General features: G+C 36.2%; 2 protein-coding genes across 4 annotated transcripts in view; one reads left to right on the top strand and one right to left on the bottom strand.

Moving 5' to 3' along the window:
* The window catches only part of brun (trafficking protein particle complex subunit brun), a 48,421-nt gene extending 39,617 nt beyond the window's left edge, over positions 1–8,804 (bottom strand). Inside the window, exons 1-5 of one of the 3 annotated variants that reach the window (XM_071595016.1) lie at positions 8,297–8,314; positions 8,025–8,146; positions 6,626–6,859; positions 3,817–4,053; positions 1,670–2,083 (exon numbers count right to left, since the gene is read on the bottom strand). In XM_071595016.1, coding sequence (XP_071451117.1) covers positions 1,670–2,083; positions 3,817–4,053; positions 6,626–6,746 — 772 coding nt within the window. In that variant the 5' untranslated portion in view covers positions 6,747–6,859; positions 8,025–8,146; positions 8,297–8,314. Of the gene's footprint in view, positions 1–1,669; positions 2,084–3,816; positions 4,054–6,625; positions 6,860–8,024; positions 8,147–8,296; positions 8,317–8,579 lie in introns of those variants that run through there. The other 2 variants (XM_071595017.1, XM_071595018.1) reach the window with 2 other exon arrangements.
* A 631-nt stretch (positions 8,805–9,435) lies between these two features.
* On the top strand, positions 9,436–16,377 carry ATP6AP2 (ATPase H(+)-transporting accessory protein 2). The gene is made up of 8 exons (XM_071595299.1): positions 9,436–9,563; positions 9,683–9,810; positions 9,910–10,150; positions 10,331–10,542; positions 11,547–11,729; positions 11,826–11,906; positions 14,911–15,016; positions 15,113–16,377. Exons 1-8 carry the CDS (start codon positions 9,476–9,478, stop codon positions 15,190–15,192), a joined length of 1,119 nt encoding a protein of 372 aa, XP_071451400.1. The 5' UTR covers positions 9,436–9,475; the 3' UTR covers positions 15,193–16,377.
* The last annotated feature ends 1,267 nt before the right edge of the window (positions 16,378–17,644 follow it).

Below are 17,644 nucleotides of genomic sequence, written 5' to 3' on the forward strand. Positions count from 1 at the left end.
TCGTGGCATTTCCTGCAGTTTCATCGAGTTTATCTTAATAAATGGTAATTATTATTTACCATCCTCTCCGGTTAAAGGCAATATACTCTATTCATAATATGCTTTATTCAGCTTTACATCTTTGTCTGTTAACTGATGAATTTTAGAAAAGGCCATTTCCGCTATGTATACATCTCTCAGGAATGACATGCTCAACAACTCGCAAAGACTATCATTACCTCCAAACTAAGAGAATAGCCCGAAGTAACATGGGATTTACTTTATTCCATAGTCTTTCAAAAATCAGGAGTAAGTTAATTATGGTTATACATGGTGACTATAGTCTTTAGGTAGAGGAACTCATCATCAGGTATCATAGTTTGCCATTATGCTCGTAGTCAGACAACTACTTGGATTGGGTTTAGCTAGAAGTGTTCAGAGGCAACACCTATACATGTCTACACGTGACGTTAAACTTGTCAGTTGACCAATGACTTAATGTTTTACTTACAAGGCTACCATGCTACAATCTGCATAGTCAATTAGAAATTAACCTAATTATATCCCTTGGACATAACATAATGAAGCAACATAATAATTATTGGCTTGTACATATTAGGTTGTTTTTTCGAGGAGATGCTTAATGACCTTTAATGAGGGTAGTTAGAAACGCCCTCAGGTTCACCACCAGATGTCAGGGCTAGTACAATGAGTTTCCCACCTAGTAATAGGTAATCCCTTATGAGTAATCACGTAACCAAGCAGAGCTCGGGGAAGACATCTGTGGTGCGGATACCTCTCTGTTGTTGTTCCCGTTAAGTGATTTGCAAAGATGGAAACAATTGAGATTTGACCAGTGATTAAATACTTCATAACAAAAGATACGAAAACCAAGTAAATTCATGCAGACTTTCAGAACACTCAGGGGGACTCTGCTCCTTCATATTCAACTGTTGCCCAGCTGACAAACAAGTTCACGTTTGTTTGGGACAGCTTAGATGATGATCCGCTTAGTGGTCAGCCAAAATGTGCCACTACCCCAGAAATGATTGCAAAAGTGAATAAAATGGTCATGGAGGATCCCAGACTGAAAGTGTGAGAAATTGCTGAAACTGGAAGGATTTCATGTGAATGGGCATATCACATTTTAACAGAGGAATTGGATGAGAATATTATCCACTAGATGAGTGTTGTGACTCTTGAGGCAGGAACACAAACGTATCAGAATGGAAATCTCCAAGCAATGTTTGACCCATTTAAAGCAACCAACGAGATTTTCTGTGCTGGTTTGAGACCACAGATGAAGCTAGGGTCCACTACTATACCCCAGAGACAAAACAGCAGTCAAGGCAGTCAAAACATGTTGATGTGCAGAAGAACCAGGAACTTAAAATGAACTTTTTTTTGAGTACCTTTAGCACCATGAACACTAACCAACCATAAAATAGAATACAGGAACATATTTGGGGCATGATGGAATGAAAATTCAGCAAGCTCAATGAACTAACTCATCAAGCCAGGTGATCACATGATGCTGGAAAATGAACAAGTCTGGGTACTGAGCATTATGGTATCACCTTGTGATAACACCAATGACTTCTTAAACTCTCCAAAAGCAGTTTTATTGCCGCTCTTGTATGGGCTCTTACATTCTTGATTATATGGCACACAATGCTTACTCAATACATACCATTAACCATCTTCTCCACATCTATTCCTCCAATAATAAGAGCCGAAGTAGCATCATCTTCTGGCAGGGGGGAAACTCTATCAATAGAATTGGTTCCTTCTATACATTGATTCACTTCCCCGTTGTCTGCAAGTTTACCCAGACGTTGATATGGCGGTGGAGATGGGGTTGACAGGTCTTCTGATGATGCCAGTGGTGGAGATGGGGAGCAGGGAGCAGTCGGGGACTGTGGTAGGGGTTTGTTTGGATGTGCAGGCGGAGTAACTGTATTCGCTTGCGAGATGACGGGTGTTCCATCAGGATACAGCCCAAATACGACACAACGAGAGTCAAAGAGAGTTGATGCATATTTCACCTTGAGAGATTCATGCACTCGACACAACTCATTAAGTTCTTGTTGTGAGTCACACTTTCCTGAAAAGAAAAATAGATGATACAGTATTAAAAGACAGTACATATCTCATCATTATACCACACATCTACAGTTTTAACTATCACAGAATATACATGGGCCCGACCAAACAATACATTCTAAATGGATTTTACAATAATCATAATGATGTCTTCCTTGTTTTTTAGGGCTTGTAAACATTATTTGCCTTGACCAGGATTCCAACCTGGATCCCTCATTGTATGGTCGAGTGCTTTAGTCAATGAAGCTACAGAGGCATCCTCTTACACTCCGTAATGTTATGGGCTTTAATGGAGCAAGACGATATGACGAAACACTGTACATACAATGCCACAGGCATTTGCAGTGGTGTGAATTATGCCTCAGTCCAGCGTACTATAGTATAGTCTCTCCATAAGCCCTCATACATCAAGAAAGACTGGAAACAGAAAATACATAATTGCTTAACTAATATTTCTAAATACTTTGGGATCATCAATAGCTAAAGTTAAGGGCTCAGACACATTTCAGGTACACAAGAGCTTTAGGAAAGATCGTCACTCACTGCGGCATAAAAAACTACCACCAGATAATTAATATTTGATATCTGTGAAGATGGGGCAACTATTGGAAAATACAGAATTTTCTAATACTCCCAAAACCACAGTTGTCAACCTGAAGGTCAGTTTGATAAGTGAGGGTAGAGGTCACGTAGCACTAAGTCCAACACTGAGAAATTTACTCATCAAGGTAGGGTAGCCAGTTTGCTATGCCACCCAGGGTTTCCCATGAAAATCCAGAGTGAAGCTGAGGGTTCCCACAGGCATCTCCAGGAATTGAACCCAAGCTCTCCAGTCAGTAGTCCAATGTTCAATCCACTGGACTATTATGCCTAGGTATTATTATTATTTGATTATCTAGTAATAACTTAAGTCAAATAATTTTGGATTTACAAAGCACAAATAGTTCCCACAAAAGCTTGATGAGCTTATGCATTTTGCACACTTATGTTCTTTTTAAGTGGCATAAATATAAAGCTTCTTAATCTAATGGTAATGCATTATTTTTTACAAAATTACAAAAATTAGAATTCTTTGTAAACCCTCACAAATCGAGTATGATAGTTGATTATTCTTGAACCTCGTGGCTTGTAGAGTTGAGGGAGGGGGGAAGTGGTGTGGTGAATTGGGCAATGGTCATGTTATTATGAATAACTCCCATCTTACAGTCTTTGTGCTCGTTTGTCAATACGTATAACAGGGAATGGATCCTTGTGATAGCTAAAAGTGACATGGGGTGACACTGGAAACCAAATTTCCAGTTCCCTGGGAAACAGGATCAGGTAAAATATGCTTAACTCATGAGGTAACACTCAGCAAATTGAATCAGCCTTAAAGCTAGTACGCCTCCCGTATTATGGTTCCTTACTTAATACCTTTTTATGTATGCTGTTTAATTTCACTTTTTTAAACCTAAGATTAAAATTGAATTTTTTCTAATGAATAGCATCACATATTAACTATAAGTAAATAAATAACTTATATTTGGTTTAGTAATGGCACAGCAAATTTCTTTTAAATTCAAAGAGACGACAAATTGCAAGTAAAGAAATTATTTGCTGTCACATCAAGCCTAAATATCCTATCTTAATCATCATTATCAGTATCTTCAGTGAATTTTACCGCATAAAAAAATTACTTAATAAATTATTCAAAAATAAATATTATCAAATAATAATAATGATTACAACACTCACCCACTGATACCAAGCCTAAAACTCTACGATGAGTCTGAAAATCACCCCAATCATTGTTTTCAACAGGATAATCTGTGACATAGCGAGCAGTGATTTCGCGTGGCCATGGGGGACCACCTGGTGCACCTGAAGCTGAAGCGGCAGCAGCAGCAGACGGATCAACCACAACACGCAGACGAGATACACGTCGTATGCGCTCCAAGACTCTCTCAAAACTCTTCTGTTTCAACTGACGTCCTGTGATAAGCCCATTCATAATATAAAAGAGCCATTAAAATGAGCCACCAAAATAAAATAAATCAGTTTTGAAATGAGTTTTTCAATACAAATGAGAATGTAAAACAACGCTTTTCATCACCATAACATTTCAACATACAATGACTTACAAGTCATTATCTTATAATAATAATTTCATAAATGGAAAACTACATTAATCATTCACATGGTCAACAAGGTACATCATTCAAAGAGTAAATAAGAGTCCCCATAATGTCAAAAAATACAGGATATCTCTAAAAATGTATCTTTAGCACCATGAACATATCATTAATAGTAGTAGATTTAGGAAAGGCAACCAACAGCTGAAGTAATTTGTGCCATTAGGGATGGATGGAAAAGGAGAAAGGGTGGAGAGAAACCCAGGATCGGAATTAGCCTACTCTTAACGAAAGGCACCAAAGGATCTACAATTTAACAATTTAATGAATGCCCCATCTGACAGATAGCATACTCACTCAAAATGCTCTCCACAAAGCACCTCAAGTAGGGATCAAGATACCACTGAAAAAGATCTCCTATCTCCAGGATTTGAACCCACGCCTTAAGGAAGCCTGTACGTTAGGCACCCAAATATCCCAATTCCAAAACATACCATTAACATGAATTTCTCAAAGCTTTCATTCCTCTTAACTGTAGGATATCAGCTAATATGATAAGGGTTAAAAAGAGAATTAGTTAGATTAAGTTATAAATTAATTTTACAAGTCAGGGTCTCCCAATGGCCTTGTTATGAATGTGGAATCTGAAATGATTCTTTTTCTTTAGCAATGTACTGTTTGTTCTATCACTATGAGCAACTCATTCAATGCAGTGAAGGCCCATATTATTCGCTATGCTGGAAATAAGCTCCCATAATTCAGAGAATTGTAACACATGGATGCACAATATAATAATTATATTTAAATGACTGGAATATGAAATAATAAAGATCAACGCAATGAGAATTAGTATTCCCTATTTTTCCATATATTTACACACCAATTCTACAGTTTCCTATTATAGTGCAAGAGCAATTTTCTGGTATTATTCACATTTTCTAACACATGCCACAGGCGCTGAAAAGCACTAGGAAAAAGAAAATGTTAGAGAGCAGTAGGAATCCCTTCTTCAACTCCTCAGAAAAGCTTTCATTTTGCTAATTGGTGACTTGATGTTGCTCTCGGGAAGATTTTCCTTCAATCTAGCCCATGTTTTCACAAAAGCAACACAAGAGATGAAAAGAGCAAAGGCTCTTCTATGAGTGGGCATCATTTAAACAAGACACCAGCGACCTTAAGTCTAACTAGCCCACATACTGTACATACCTTAAGGTCACAGGCTATTTTTTGGTAATTTTAATGTATTTATTTATACATGTAAAGAACAAGTACCACTATTGATGAAATGCTCATGGTTAGAGTAAAGATTGTTTATTAATTTAAGACCTAACGTTCACAACCCACCAGTGAAATCATCTACATCTAACTGAAGCTGCAGCAAACAAAAAAATGAAATCATTTGATTACATTTTTATTCCTAATTGTTTTGGCTAAAATTAGGGTAAATATGTTGATAAAAGGAAAAAACTATAACAATTAATCATTTATTTCACATTCAGGACGCTATTATGTTAACCGAAATGAGTGTTCAGCAAAAAAGTCCAAAAACAGAAGGTATTGTTTGATAATTACAGGGAATTTAAAATAATTTCAATTTGGGTGACTAATGGGCCATATTGTCTCTTTTGAAGCCTCAACAGATGCAATATTAATGGGGAACCTTATACAGTTAACCTAAATGACCTTAGGAGGATTGAGAAGAACGTGTATAATACCTTGGGAGTTCCAATATCAGCAAGTAAATTGAAAACTATTGGATTGGAACAATTTGACATTGTAGGCATGACCAACACATTAAAGTACAGGGAACAGAAATGACTTTGAAAGTGAATAAACAACACACACGCAAGTTATCCAATAAAAGTAAATTAATTTGAGGCCACTAAAATATGCCACTGTTGTGATCAAAGCAGAGGAGAAGCAATATCATTTAAAATGCTACACCAAAAGAGCCACCCTTGCTCTTAATATTCTTGGGCATTTACCACCTTTCACCCGAAGAAAATACTGGTGCACCATAAACATCTAATCCACATGTCCCTCTTACTGTGCATACTAAGGCCCCCTCAACTCAATTTGCTGCCCTCCTTTCTCCGTCTTCCACATCAAATCCACTCCAGCCTTCCCTATAAGTTATTCGTGATTGTGAGGAAACACATCGCAAGATGACTCCTCAAATACTCATAATTAGCTCCTAGCTTTTAAGTAAATACCCTGGCTTTAATTTTTCATGGTCATACTAATTGTAATTTAGTTAACAAAACGTGTAAGGACAAAAAACATGAGTAAATAATAATACCAAAACAAATAATAGTTGCTTAACAAAAATTTAAGCGCGTCAGATACATGCATTTATCATACTATAATTTTCAGAACATTTATATTAAATCTATATTTCAGATGCTTAGACAACAAAAAATAGAAAAACATACCAATATGCCGCACAAGAACAAGAAGAGCTGAATGATCATGGGCCGTCTGTCTGTAGTCGGGATGGGACATCCTTGTGTCTGGGGCTGGCGCCGAAAGAATTGCACTCACTGCTGATCTCATCGGACTAGAGCCACCTTCTCTAACAATTCCTCCCGATTTTTTGTTCGATACCTTTTCTCTGACTTTTCCCAGTAAAAATAAGTTTCTTGTGAGGTCGTTCTATTACTCAAAACCTAATATTAAAAGGCAAAAGTGAAAACCGTAAAAATATGTACCAAGTGCATTGATTGTTACACACTATTCTACACAATGAAAACTTTTTAAAATTTTAGCAAAGATTGAAGCACCTTGTTATTAAAATTATGCTTTAACTCCGTCCCTCATTTTAATTTTAAAAAATATCTTACAAGGGCGGAGTGTAGTTTAATATCATCTTGAAATTAGGAGATGAAGTAATCCAAGACAACCCTAAATTCATTTTAAAACATTGGGCACATCTTTTGACACTTAACGTTAAACGGCCTACATCATTAGAATGCAAGTAGAACTAAGATAATGGCACGATGAGCAGCAAATCACTTTAAGCCCAACATCTAAACAGTACTGACTAGCAATGAGAATTTGGAGAGCAGAAATTTGACCCTGACACAAGAAATGAATTTGAAATTTTCGCCAACGATAGACCTTGGAAATTCCCTAATGAAGATATCTCATACAGTACGATGATCAATTTAAATCAAGCTGGTGATTCAAATTCAATTATTTTAAATTATGCAGGTAATTGAAACGTACCTTCCTAAATCATTAGCTGGTATAAAATAGAATCGCACTATTGCCAAAAGAATATGGATTTAAAAATTATGATTAGCTCACTACTTCCAAGTTATAAATGAAAATACATTCGAATATATTATAACAACGACAATGATATAAAAAATAATATAAAACAAAAATATGTATACAAATTAGATGCATCTCGCGGGGATTTAACATTGATTGCTCTACAACTAATACTTAAGAGTTGGTATTTAATAATCTAAGTATGCTAAAACTAGTTGATTGCGAGCACATTGTGATATTATTGGAGTGGGCGTTCCCTAAATAAAATTTTCAAAGTAGCAGATAAAAAACCTATTGAGATAATTCGCTTCAAGCAACTAGCATCGTCCACACAACAAAAGACAATATTGTAAAGAGAATAATAATTCAACAACTTACAGAACTCTAGACCCTAAGTCGAAATTATTGAATAAAAACATGAGAAACGGAATATAATGATAAATTATGTCGGTGCATTGTGACAGGTCATCGAAGAACTTCAGTTTCCAAACCCATTACTAATTTTATATTCCGGAGGGTGTCACGTAAAAATCGGATTCACAAGGTGGCATTACTTACAAACATGTTATTATTCCCTATTTATCGTCCTCCCAAATATTACTCTACCACTTGGCAAACTACAGCCTAACACTTTTCAGCTAACTCCACAACTCGATATCTTGATATTGTTGACTCGCCATCTGTGAATTAAAATTATAGAGGGCACCGGTCGTCATCTCTTGCATTTCGAGATGAAAATTTTACGTGTACGGCTATTTTGTAAAGCGGCACATATTAATTGTCAGGGCCCATACATATTTTCCTACTTTATATTTAAACCTATCCATTACCCCATTTTTCACATATATTGATGATCTTGTTGGCAACATTTGTTGTATAGTTTTATCAATGATTGTCAATCCAAAATGAAGTTGATTATAACTCCGCAACGAGTCCTGCCCTGCTTAGTAGTGTTATTTGACACTAATCCGGACAAAACGTATTACCTCACAACCTCGGTCTTTCCTATTTTCTTTGATAGGATTATATGTCACTACTTTCATAATACATGGAATGAGTAAACTTGAAAAGAGAAAATGACATTATTGGAGAGACTGTAACTAGAAAACTTACTGTACTGTTGTACTTTCAATTTTTACAAATATTCGAAGACTACCCAGTGCTGAGTGTATAAATTTGCTCGTGACCTGCTACTTGGTCTCAAAACCACTCGTCGCTCTTCCGCTGGATCCGGCATGACTTGAATAATAATATGGATATACTTGTTACGTCTGATTGGATGCGTGCCAAGAATATTCAATCAGAACTTGATCTGACCATATCCATTTTACCGCACGATTTGGAGTGTTCGGAGTTGTTTGCGAGACAATGTTATATTTGCGCAACTTACCACGGTCGAACGTGGTAATTGGAGATAATCGATTGGAGAACGTATCAAGATATTAAAAAAATAAACGGTAAAAATCGCTCAAGAAATACACAAATACAAGACATTCAAGAACGTAAGATACCACAACAATTTATTACAAAAAGATGTCATGCCCTGAGAGTATACATGAAGTTCAACACCCTTGACAGGAAGAGAAACGCCCATTTATCGTTTCATTGAAACGGACTTGGCTTCACTACTTCGAAGATAATAATTGTAAAGTTAGAATTTTAATGGTACAGATCATTTCAGGATGTTCACATCCCCACCATAAATTTCAGATACCAAAAGTATGAAATATCATTAATTCGACATTGCGCCGTAGAAACACTTCATTTTCAATTGTTAAGAGAGGTACCACACCTAAAAATAAACTCTTTAATATGATCATACCATAGCTTTACAAATAAGAATCGGATATAAATATTTAGATTGCATAAGCTTTCAAATTTGAATGAACGTCCTTATCGTCTTACTTGACTCTCTTACCCGCAATCGCCGATTATTTTATAGTCATTGATTGGACGTTTCAGTGTTTTTGGTGGCGTTATGTTGGCACTTTTGGGATGAAACAGGTCATATGATTTTCAGCCTGTGTCCAGCCAGAGCAATGTCGAATACCAATATGTTCAGATTAATGTTTATTGCGACTTGTGTAGTTGCGACAGGTAAGAAATTTCGCTGTATTTAGAAATACAATACAATTTGTTTTCTACGCATGAAATCCTTATCACACATGTTAATGCCGTATACCCCTTTGAACATATCTAAAAATCACCTCTTCCAGTTTACGGAGCCGGAGAATTTGTCATTCTTCAGTCCTCCCCTGGCGTAAAATTTCTTGGCCATGAAGAATTGGACCAAAGTATGTTGAAGCATGTGTTTTCTGCAGCCCTGGGTTTCACTACAAACAAGGTTACCTGTAAAATATTTTTTCTGTCATACGTATGTCGATTGTTTTTCAATGTTATTATGTATAAACGTTAATTATGGACGCTTTTTGTACAATTTTAGGATAGCAAGTGGTCAGGAATGGAGATAAAAGATCCCTTCCACTACCCTGTTGCCCTCTTTGTTCTTGTGGTTGACGGAGTCCGTAGTCTGTCAGCAGTGAGTGGATGGGGTGAAATTGATAGTGATGATGACAGTGTAACCGCCGAAGCAGTATTTCCAATGGTGACCGATGAAGATGAGTCCTTCACCTTGCGCGCATTAGAAACAAGAATCCGTGAAAGATATCCAAATTCGGGTGTGGGTAAGTAATTGTATCATAATTTCCAAAGCATGAGCTTAATAAAACCAATGAGAGAGGCCCCACAACATAAATTCATTGAATTGCAATATATATATATAGATACATATATTAGAAGAAAGAATATTTTAAGCTTAATCAAGAAGTGTAGTAGCAGTAGACTAACTGGACATTTATTTATAGGAGGCAATCTCACTTTCATCAGAGCTGTTCTAAGTGAAGAAGACACTCTTCCAAATCAGTGGAAACAAGAAGAAATACTACCCTTTTCACTTGCTGAAGAAGCTGAATGGAAGGCTTTGAGAAAAAATGAAGAGGAAAATCAAGCTCTCTTTCAAGAGAACTTTCATTTTTTTTCTGAGTTGGTTGTGCTTGGAAAAATTGTGAATGGAGCTGTAAGTGTTTCCTGTAGTCAGCAATTAACTTTTAAATGGAAAAAATTGTGATTAGTAGTCGGATAATTAAGCTCCCTTAGTATGCTGGCATAAGGTCAGAGATGTGTACTCCATTGAGTTAAGGATGATAACTTTACTCATGTCTATAAACACCAGGTAAGATGGTCTGAATATTAATTGATGCCCACTGGACACTGAAATCTTAGGCAGTAGAGATATCATGAAGGTATGCTATTTTGATACATATTCAAATATTCTTAGTACAATCATTATTTTATGCTTAACTTGTATATAATGCCGAACTTATATATTCTGCCTAACTTATACATTATGCCTACTTATGTTATGAACTTATAAATCCTTATATTTCAATTAACTTTGATGAAAATGGGTGAATATGAACTCAAATATTTTCCCAATTTGGTCTTATATTTTTAGTGTAGACTTCATTAATCTATGTGCTGATGATTTCCGCCAGAGCAAATTTTAACTGCTTATTTTATAGCATTTTGATAACTCCTGTTCTCTTAATTCTGCAACCGCAGAAAAACAATCTATAGTTTATTATTAAGGGTAAACCGACTGGAGTCTTAAATTTAGAAGGAAAAATTTGTGTGGCTGGCCCTAAATATAATGAATAGGCGATTGAATGAGCCAGGGGTAAGTTTCAGATGATGGAAACAATATAAATTGAGCACTTCAAGCTTAGAAACAGTGACAAAATGAATCTTATGGAAAGAAAATTCCACATCGGCCACCATTTTTCATGATGGGTAGTCCATGGTATCGAAGTCCAGTACGGGATAGAATTACCCCAAATCAGTATAGGAAATAACCAATTAGAACCTCCTTTTGTCTTCTCGACTGAATTTAATTTTTACCAATTGCATATGTCTCCATTTAAATATTATGCATCACTTAGTGTATTTGTTACTGATAAGGTTACCTCATCTTCCAATTTTTTGTTAGTATCTTACAAATATTGCATCATTGGTTTGTTTTAGATACATGCTGCAGAGAAGAAAGGAGTATCTGGACCAGATGTTTATTGGTTGGTCCTCAGGGGGCTTCACCCATTAATCGACTTGAATGGGGATGATTCAGACCAATCAGCAAGAGCTATTCAAATTCTCTCAACCAGGGCACGCACAATGGCCAGCCTTCTTGCTAAAGCATATGCTAATCGTGTAAGTTATAGTTTCTTAATGTTTTTATGCATAAATTTTCTAAAATGCGTTGATTGAAAGTTTAAATGAGTTTAGCTACATTTCATTTGCACATAGGCACTTGTTGCTGTTATAACTACTGATTCCAGTCATACTAGGCGTGCCAGAAGTGCAACCGCAGATGGGGATGACAATAAGGTATGATTTATTTTTATTGCATCCACTGGCTATGTAATTATCACTCCGTAGGTTAACAGGTTGGCTTCTGGCTCACATATTTCTTATTTAGAGAAAATTTGGTTTATGTGAAAGTTATTATCTGTAATAATTTTTCTCAAACGATAACAGAGAAATTAAATTGTGAGGGCATGTGGTTGGAGGGAGTTTCATGGAGAAACTACTCATGGGGCTGATGGTGTAAATTTCCATTCAAATTTCATATCCGAATCTCCACTATTACAATGGAATTCAAAATTTTGATTGTTACTAAAACTACCTCTGCTTCATGTGAAAATAAACATTTTTCTGTAGTCTCCATGTACTGACGATTTCCTCATTCTTAGTATTGGAATGTAAAATGGTGTAATGAATTCTTTTGTATAGATTCCTTCCTCATAAATACTGCACTTAGCTTTGCCTCTTTCCTCATTTTCTCCTAAATTCTTTTATTTATTTATTTTAAAGATTCACATACAGTTGTACCAATTTACAGTGAATAATATAACAAAAACGAGTAATGCTTCTTGTGAATATTATCTATTCCTACTACCTTTTTTTACTCCGTCTTCCTTATAACATTTTAGCTGACAATAATTTTACTGTTGTAGGATTTACTTTGTGGAAGCTTTGTATATTGGAAAAGGAACAGGTTTTAATTTCCGCTGATTTTTTTTTATTTTCACAACCTGAGGTTTATCTCCTCGAGTGTCCTGTATAATCTCCTTTCAGGTGACAATATATAATGCATTTGGCATATATCTGTCTCCGCTGGGTGTGTTGAGGGGAAATGGATGGAGAATGGGCACACTGGCAGGCTGTGAGAGAACATGGAGGGTTGTAAGAATGAGTTTGAAGGTGGTGCGACTATGACCGCTTGTGAGGATAAGTGGGGTACGGGTCCACTGATTGTTCTTAGGTTCTTCAGCAGTGCTCATTGTATTGGGCTAATGCATCAGTGTTGGCATTTCCATGCTGTGGTGGGTGACTGGCAATTTTGGGTTGAGGCACTTGATAAGGAGAGGAGTGGGAAGAGGAAGGAACTGTTTTCTACTGATCCTGACAATTTTCTCACCTTCCATAGCACTTCCATTTATCTCTTCAAAGTTTTTCCTGTACATCTTTCCACCACATTCTCTTAGCCTTAATAGCCCCCTGACTAAGAGGCTCATAGATTGAATTCACTTATTTAGCTTTCTGTACATTTCCATTTTAATGCTCTTCCATTTCCTCATATCATTCAGATTCTAAATTGTATCTCGTGTGGTCAACAGTTGGTGATGATGTTGTTAAATCAGTTTATGACTGTGGTTGTGTTTTTAAATTCCTGGTTACTTTCTACAGTCATGCCTTAATCCTAAATTGTTCTCTACCTCCTCCTCCTTTATTTCTCTCTTCACTCCCCACATTCTTCCTATCCCCAATCACTAGTTTTTGTTTCTTTCCCATTCTGTATCATGTTGATCATGTAAACTGTATGAAATCCTTTCTTCTAATTTACTTGTCGGCATTTAAAACTTGGATTCCCACTGTTTTGGTCAGATACAGGTGCATGTAGAGCATTTAATAAAGCAAAGACAACTTTCAAAGATCCATCATTATTACTTTTGTTGATTGCCAAACCTGTGAGCTAAAGTTAGCTAGCTAGGTTTCGGTTTGAAAACTGAGCAAACATTGAGACTTTGAGAAAATAATGACTGAGAAAGGGAAATGCGAGGATAATTAGAAAAGTTCTTGGAATGGAATAGGAATAAATAACTTACCTGAGTTAAACTTTTTTATTTTTCAATGCAGTCTCTCCCTGTACACTCTTGCGCTAGGTCCAGTGATATTCCAATGTCCTGATCCCATCTCAAAAATTAGATTCCTTCAGGCCTGCAAACTAGTGGCTGTTCTTTTTTTTTTTAAAGAAAATCCCCATCCATCTAGGAAAATTTTGAGTTTAGGAAGAGATGGAAATCTGATAGAGCCAAATGAGGTGAATAAGGCAGGTGTGGCTTTAATTGGTGTCTTAATTCATGTATTTTTGCCATGGCAACAACACGTGTGTGTGCATACATTGTATTAATGAAATATGATTTTCTTCCTTGCTAAACCTGGCCTTTTTTGTGCATCTTTTGCTGTAGTTGGTCCAGGAGGTTAGCGTAGTATTGTCCAGTAATTGTTTGGCCCATGGGAAGATAATATATATCAGCAGAATCCTTTTTGCATCTCAGAAAGCTGAAGCCATCACCTTTCCGGCCAAGCATTTTGCCTTTGTTTTCTTTGCTGGTGGAGAATCAACATGTTTTGACTGCCTTGGGCTGCTGTTTTGTCTTTGGGGTGTAGTAGTGGACCCAAGTTTCATCTGTGGTCACAAACCGGCACAGAAAATTTTGTTGGTTGCTCTTAAAATGGGTCAAACATTGTTCAGAGATTTCCATTCTTATACCTTTGTGATCCTGCCTCAAGAGTCACGGCACCCATCTAGCAGATGATATTGTCATATCCAATTCCACCGCTAAATGTGATATGCCTGTTCAGATGACATTCCTAAAGCTTCAGCGATATCTCACCCTTTAAGTCTGGGATCCTCCATGACCATTTTATGCACTTCTGCAATCATTTCTGGGGTGGTGGCACATTTTGGCTGATCACTAAGCAAATCATCATGTAAGCTGTCCAAACCAAACTTTAACTCTCTTGTCGGCTTGGCAACTGTTGAATATGAAGGAGCAGAGTCCCCCAGAGTGTTCTACATGTCGGTATGAATATCCTTTGCTTTCATACCTTTCATTAGTAAGTATTTAATCCCTGGTCGAATCTCCATTGTTTCCATCTTTGCATATCCCTACAAGGGAACAACACACGGAGAGGTATCCGTACCACAGATGTCCCAGAGCACGGATATATTACACGATCTCATTACTACCTTCCTGCAATACATTTTGAATGATTTAACTGGCATTTGTTCTCTGTGTTTTTAATATATTATTTTTATTTTCAGAGTTCACTTAATTTGTCCAAGAACTACGGTGTGTATTACCCAGTCATGTTCAACATTTTCTTATGGTTCATGGTGGCATTTTTCTTTGCCTTAATAGCCATTTCCTGTGAGTAGAATCAGTTTTAGCAGTATGCATATTTGAACTCATTATCAATTGATTCAATTTTGAAAAGAGTATTAACACAGCTCATTTTATTTTCAGTGTCAATTGCTACCATGGATCCTGGCAGAGATTCCATCATTTATCGAATGACAAGTTCTAGCATGAAAAAAGACAATTAATTATCATCTGTCTTATCATCATTGTGTTCTAGGTAGTGAACATATAGCTATATCTTGATAGTTATGTGTGTGTGATTAGGCTAAAAACTTGTAATAGATAAAGAGTTTGTAGTTGGTTAATAACTTATTGTTATGCGGAATTTTTTAAAAGAGTATTTATGTGCACCAAACTTTGTGTAATTACATTCCATGATTGTACATTTTGTAAATGTTTGTTTTTTGCTGACTTAAGTATGTAAATAATGTGAAAACTAAATGTAAATTGTGGTATAGGTGTCATAATTTAAGGAAAAGTAGTCATAATAATCATTGATTATTCACCGAAATTGTATTGTTTCATTTTGCAATATTATTGGTTGACATGGTTAAAAAATAAAACTGGAATAGAAAAGGGAAATGGGTAGAAAGAAAAAGGAACTAAGATACATATAATGGAGGAGGAGGTTGTGAAAATATAAAAATAGGGCATCATGGGTGACAATGGAGTATTGACATTTGTGATAGAAGGAAGACTGCTAGGTTAGCAAGTTAGAGAGAGAAAACTGTTTGGGATGATCGATGTAATGAAGGGAGGCAGAATAGATTGAAGAATGGTTTACTGGAGTGGTGTTTACAGTCATGTTAGGTGGGGCTTTTCATAAATACTCAGGCCCTGAATCAATAGCTTAGCAAAGTTGAAGAACCTTTGTTATGCTACCCATGAAGAATTTAATTTCCCTCATTGGCTAAATGCTTGAACTATTCTCGGTTTATAATTCCATACTGACCCTCTAAGAGTCATTCCTTATAATTTTTTTGGAGTGATTCCAATAGTTAAAGGAAGGAAACCATAGTCTAAATGAGAAATCATTAACTTTCAAATAATATTGTGAATATTTTAAAGAATTAATGAATGGTAATAATAAAATAGTTTAAACAGTACTGTTTCCTTCTCACCTTTTAGTGGTTTCTATACATGCCCTCTTCAATTAGCAAATATTTCTGCAATTAAAAAGTTACAATGTTCGTAAATGACCATCAATTTAAAATTTGGCAGTAGTGCTGTTAGTTATGACAATAAATGCATGCAATGAAAGAAGAAATTACTTCTTTTTTCATTGCATGATAACATAATAACATTTTATGAAAGAGCCTGTCGCTATGGTTTCCAACTTACAGTGATAAAGTTATATTATTATGCATTGGGAAGTTTATCCTGAATTATTCAATAAAGTACATATTGTAAACTGTGTTAAGAGTTTCATCAAATTTCATGCAACAAGAGAATGAAATGGGGAGGATTCCCTCGCTAACCTTCATCAGTTGGGAAAGATGGGCTACCATAATGCTAATGAATGTGTAACTGATCAAACTCCATTTGTGAAATGTTGCACCATGACTTAATTTATAATACCATAATCATACAAAAATGCAATATTTTAACTTTCAGACCTATTATTTATTTCCAACTGAGTTTTTAATTCTAATGTCATCAGGAAAAGCCAATTATTCAGTCCCCAAAGTATTTTATCTTGAAGAAAATCTGTATTCAAATACATTAAATTTTTGTTTTATCTGGAACTTCAAAGCAAGCTATTCTTAATAGCACTAAGACAAACCAACCAATGACTATTCATCTCCACACCCCCAATGTTACACACAAAAATCAAGTCTCAACGATATTTGAAATGTATATTTACTTCCATACTTACCTTTAAATAGTTTGTGACAATACTTGGATTAAAATATTAATGTGCCTTCTGCCATCCATGGATCCCAGGATAATGTGGTACCAAGGAAATGACGCTGGTGCTAAGTCATCAGAAGTTTAGCATAATAAGTGTAAGTTAATAAATATTTGTTTTGGGCCAGTCAGTAGCTTTTTTCTCAATCATTGGTTGTGAGAAACCTTCATGGTTAAGAGTGATCTCCCTGGAAAACCACAGCTGGCACTACAAAAGGAACTGGGCCCCCCAAGTTTGTGTTAACTTCATATACCATTGGTCTAAGTGCAAGGTGAGCTCTAACAGCAGTAATCAAACCAACCTTCAGGTTGATTACTGTGATTAGTTGGAAGTCTTAAGTGACATATCAAAGTTGGAGGTAAGTAGTTGTAGTTTTTTTTGGGGAGGCGACCAACAGCTGACGTCCTTTGCACCATTAGAATTGGATGGGAAAGGAAGGGTGGAGAGAAACCTGACATTGGCACTAGCCTACTTATGTTGAAAGGCACCAAGGGCTTCGCAGTTTAACGTCTCATTCGACATATGTCGTACTCACTCTAAGTGTTCTACACAAAGCACCTCAAGTAGGGATCAGGATACCACTGAAAAACATTTGTTGGCTCCAGGATTTAAACCCATGCCCTCTCGGTGGGAAGCCAGTACATCAGCCACCCCATCACCTCGATCCCCAAGTGGGAGATAAGAAACAACAGCAGGTGCAATAGTCCACATACTTGGGTAGTATATTT

This window comes from Hetaerina americana, unplaced genomic scaffold, assembly GCF_022747635.1.
Source record: "Hetaerina americana unplaced genomic scaffold, ioHetAmer1.1.p SCAF_7, whole genome shotgun sequence".
NCBI classification, from domain to species: Eukaryota; Metazoa; Arthropoda; class Insecta; order Odonata; family Calopterygidae; genus Hetaerina; species Hetaerina americana.

Bases quoted from the DNA above. Each gene is read 5' to 3' on its own strand.
- ATP6AP2 (XM_071595299.1), top strand. From the start codon at position 9,476: ATGATTTTCAGCCTGTGTCCAGCCAGAGCAATGTCGAATACCAATATG. The intron at 9,564-9,682 runs GTAAGAAATTTC...CACCTCTTCCAG, and splicing joins GACTTGTGTAGTTGCGACAG to TTTACGGAGCCGGAGAATTT. The intron at 15,017-15,112 runs GTGAGTAGAATC...TTTTATTTTCAG, and splicing joins TGCCTTAATAGCCATTTCCT to TGTCAATTGCTACCATGGAT.